Raw genomic sequence first — 4692 nt, forward strand, 5'->3', positions numbered from 1 at the left:
TAAGACTCCCAATAACAATGCAAAGCCTTTTCTTCTTTTTAAGACTTTTGAGCTATGAAGTTATGTTTTTCCCACCTATGACTTTAGCTGCTTAGTTAACTTTTCTATCAATATTTTATAGATCTTCTACTTAGTCAAGTTTAGGATTTATCTTAATTTCTAAAGAGTTACAAGCCTCTTCTCCCATATACGAGTTGAAATTACACACATCTTTTTCAGAAATCTAATTTGACTCTCTTTAAAAGAATATTTGAAACTTTTAAATATTGGTAACCAATGAACATGTGTGAATTATCATCAAAAGCTACCTGTTCTAGGGAAAATTTCAGTTATGCTCAACAATACCTAAAGGAACCCAAGAGGAAAAACAAAATAGTAGAAATGAAAATTAACCCTCAAAATCTCCTCATAAAGTTTTCATCTTTGAAAAGACTCTGAAAGTGTTTCTATAAAGCCAATGGATTTTGTCTTTTCAAGGAGCTTTTAAGATGCTTCAGTACCTTCAAGGCTATCTGTCTCAACTGGCTATTTCCCAGAATCAACATGAACGAGTGGCCTGAAGGAAAGACATATAGTGCTAAGATGATGAACTTTGTGAACTTCTTGTCCAAAAACCTATGAAACATCCAATTTGCCAATTGTGTAAAAAGAAAATGAACCATGATAAGGAGGAGGAATGATGTCACCATTTTCATGGCTCTTTTATGGGCCTTTGTGCTGAAGTCCCTGGAACCCATAAAATTGAGCTGCAAATTTCTGGTGTGTTTCACCAAGGACCAAAATAAAAAAAACAATGAGAGCAGGGACAGAGCAATAGGAATGAAATAGGAGAAACTAAGAAGACTCTCGCTTTTAATATAATGAGTTTTACTTTCAACTAAAGTCCAGTTGCCTTCATTTATTAAATTCCAGAAGAGATCATTAAATGTTTCTAGCAAAAGAATATCCAAAATCAGAAAGACCAAAGAAAATGCAAGCATCGCAAGAATGACTCTGTTCATTCTCCACTTCAGCCAGAAAAAAAGAGAGTGGGAGAAATGAGCTATCTTAAGGAGATAGAAAATACTTAGACAGGTGACAAGCCAGGTAGTCAAATGATTAGATATTCTCCAAAGTAAAGTAATGGGTTTTGCTAGTTTAAAAATGGCAAATACCTGTGACTCTAGTCCCATCATAAGTGACTCCATAAAAAACACCAACAGTTGACTGATTCTGGAGATAGCCAAGCCAATGAGAATGAAGTCAAATAAAGATGTCTTTTGATTCTTAACGCATTCAGAGCAGAGTACCAGTCCAATGAACACATTGCCTAGAATTCCGATTAAGAATTCCACTCCTGATAGTATCAGAAAGATGGTACTCAACCCAGGGAACATTTCCACTGGAAGAAATCCAGATTTCTAATACTACCTGTCAATGAAAAAATTAGAATGAGGCTACAGCAGAATAGGATCCATTTCTGATCCTTATCTTCAGTGCTTTTATTGCAGTTCCAGTCTGAAGAAGAATTCTTGCTGTGGGATACAGTCTCATACCTAGAAAACCTTTCTGCTTTGATTGTAATGCCAATATCAATCCAGAAAGATTTGCTAAGTTTTACAGTCTTAAGTACTTTCATGGAAATGGTTTTATTTCTTTGAGAGAGCTACTAATTTTCAAGCCAAATAGTTTGTGTGTCCATTTATCATGGGCAGAGACTGAAATTTTCCACTTGTGGTGGTGATGAAAATGTTAAAGGCAAATATGCATGCAAATATGGAGAGGTTCTTTTTCACTGATTGTACTTTCCTCCTCACCAGAAGTCCTATACCATTTGGATCAAAATATCTTAGCTTGCTTTAGAAATAAGCTAAGTAATTTAGGTATCATTCAATGATTATATTTTATGAGTGCCTACTTTGTGTCAGAGTTTTTCCAAATACAGAATAGATTAATACAAAAAAGAACAAAGAAAGCATTAGGAAATCTATAAAATAGTCAAAACACAGAAAGAAATAACAATATAGAAGTAAAAATAAAATGTAATGTGAACATGGAAAAGGTAACTACAAACATTATTGTCAGGAGAGAAAAGGAGGTGATATTTGCCTTGGATTTTTAAGATATTTAGAATTTCATGAGAAAACTGGCAAGTAATTTGGACTGGTTGAACAATTACAAAAAGACACCAAAACTCACACTTTTCTGAAATAAAAGTCTAACTGAAAGTTTACTTTTAGTAACATGCACAATTAAATAGTAGGCAGAGAATAGATAGAAAACTGTTTTAGTTTAAATAAGAAAATAGTGAACAAATGTATCTGTTCTATATTCTAGGAACAATAATTTTGACCAAAGCCATTAATGCATTAGAGTGAGCTTTACAGCCTTTGTATCTTGGTGTGTTTGCAGGTATTCTATTGTTAGTGTTAATTATTCAAGCATTTAAGTGTTGCCAGATAACATCCCCCTAGAATGAATAAAATCATTAAAAAATTCAGCCTTTTCAATGCTGCTGTCACATGCCTCAGTTAAATTCTACTAATTTTTAAAGTGTATTTTTGAAGAACAATGATGTGTAATGAACTGTTAGTAAGTTATTTTGTACAAAAAATATTTTTATTTAGGACAAATATTTAAAATTATAAGAAGAAAGAAAGAATGGAAGAAAAGGGGAAGGAAAGAACAGGAAGGAAGAAGGGAAGGAAAAAAAAAGAGGAAGGAATTTATTGGCTAGAGCAAGAAATTTGTGTATATCTGTGGCAGATTCATTTTGATAATTGGCAAAACTAATACAATTATGTAAAGTTTAAAAATAAAATAAAATTAAAAAATAAATAAATAAATAAAAACTAGCAATAAAACTGCCATATGACCCAGCAAAAATAAATAAATAAATAAATAATAAAAATAAAAATTAAATTAAATTAAAAACAAAAAAAAAAAAGCTAAAAATAAAAAATAAAGTCAAATGAATCAAAAAAAAAAAGAAATTTGGTTCTGTTTTCAAGAGGAGAATGGTACATACAACTATTAATAAATTAATGTCTAGAGATAGAGAGAAATTCACAACAATGAGAAGCATCCGGGAAGTAGAATCCGTAAGACTTGGTGATGGATTTGGGGGTTATAAAAAAGGAAGAGAAACCAACAATGACAGCAAGCTTGCTTTGCACCTGGATATGTGAAATACAGTGACCTGAGGGAATCATTGGAGAAATAACAGGTTTAGAAGCCATTAGGGTAGAAAAACAGAGAAGGCAATGGCAACCCACTCCAGTACTCTTGCCTGGAAAATCCCATGGATGGAGGAGCCTGGTGGGCTGCAGTCCAAGGGGTCGCAAAGAGTCAGACACGACTGAGCGACTTCACTTTGACTTTTCACTTTGATGCATTGGAGAAGGAAATGGCAACCCACTCCAGTGTTCTTGCCTGGGAAATGCCATGGACAGAGGAGCCTGGAGGGCTATGGTCCATAGGGTTACAAAGAATCAGATGTGATTGAGTGAGAACATACCCTTTAACCAACACACTGTCCCCACTGAGATCAAAATTTATAATATGCCAAATAATGACCGTTCACTTTTATCTTTCTGCTCTCATATTGTTCCAGTGAACACAGAAACAGATACATTTTCAAAGGTAGTACTAATCATTTTACCTTTTATTTACCATTACCTAGCCTCATAAAAACCACTGAAATAAAAATCTATTCATTTATATCAGCAAATATTTATTGAATGCCTACTGTGTTCCTACCATGGAGAGGAAATGGCAACCCACTCCAGTATTCTTGCCTGGAGAATTCGCGGACAGTGGAGCCTGACGGGCTATGGTCCATTGAATCACAGAGTCAGACACGACTGCAGTGACTTAGCACACCCGTAAACATGTGTTAAATGTTATGCTAGATCTGAGGCCTCTTTTCCTAACACTTTTATTTTGATTAGCTCTGTTTTTTTCAAAAAATTGCATGTGTGGTATTTCTGGATCCTGGCATTTCCATAAAGGACTTGGTTTTACCTTCACACTAGAGCAATAGCGTCGCTGACAACATAAAGGTCACAACTCTTTCTCTTTGGAGATCTGTAAATACTACTTCCTTGTCTTCTCACTGGAGACCATCCAGCTATCTTCCCTTGGTAGGCAACCTTTGTTTTCATCCAGAAGCATGTGTGGTTTTTCTCTTTATCTTTGGAACAGAGTACATTTGCTAGGATGCGTGAAAAATTATGTTTGTTTATTTTTTCAGTGTGCTTATCCAGGGCTCAGTAGTCCTTTTGAATTGAAAATCAGTCTTTCTTTCCACTCAGGAATATTTTTTCTACTTCTTTGATTATCCTCTATCATTTATATTATCTCCATTTTGATCATTTCTTTTCATTCCCCACATCAGAATAAATGGCTAAGCTGAGGGATAAATAACCACCTAGCACAGCTATGTTTCTCTTGATTGTAAAGTAGCTAAAGATGTTAGAAAATTTTCCAAATAAAAGAAAAAGAAGAGAAAGCAATCAAAATGCTCATGGTCTCTCGTTGGCCTCTGTCCTTTGAGCCAGATGTCTGCTGTTTTCTCCACAGAGGGTTAACTGACAAGGAACGCAAGATGTGAGAAATCCTAAGTGAATAGACTTCAGGTTAACAAGAATCTGATCAACAGAAAACTGGGTTTCACTCACAGTGACCTTCCAATTAGAAGGTCATTTAAAAGGT

General features: G+C 34.6%; 1 protein-coding gene across 1 annotated transcript; it reads right to left on the reverse strand.

The window, feature by feature from the left end:
- Positions 1 to 446: 446 nt before the first annotated feature.
- TAS2R42 (taste 2 receptor member 42) lies at positions 447 to 1376 on the reverse strand. Its single transcript, XM_014477801.2, has one exon. The coding sequence runs from the start codon at positions 1374 to 1376 to the stop codon at positions 447 to 449; it is 930 nt and encodes a 309-aa protein (XP_014333287.2).
- Positions 1377 to 4692: the final 3316 nt, after the last annotated feature.

This window comes from Bos mutus, chromosome 5, assembly GCF_027580195.1.
Source record: "Bos mutus isolate GX-2022 chromosome 5, NWIPB_WYAK_1.1, whole genome shotgun sequence".
Taxonomy (NCBI): Eukaryota; Metazoa; Chordata; class Mammalia; order Artiodactyla; family Bovidae; genus Bos; species Bos mutus.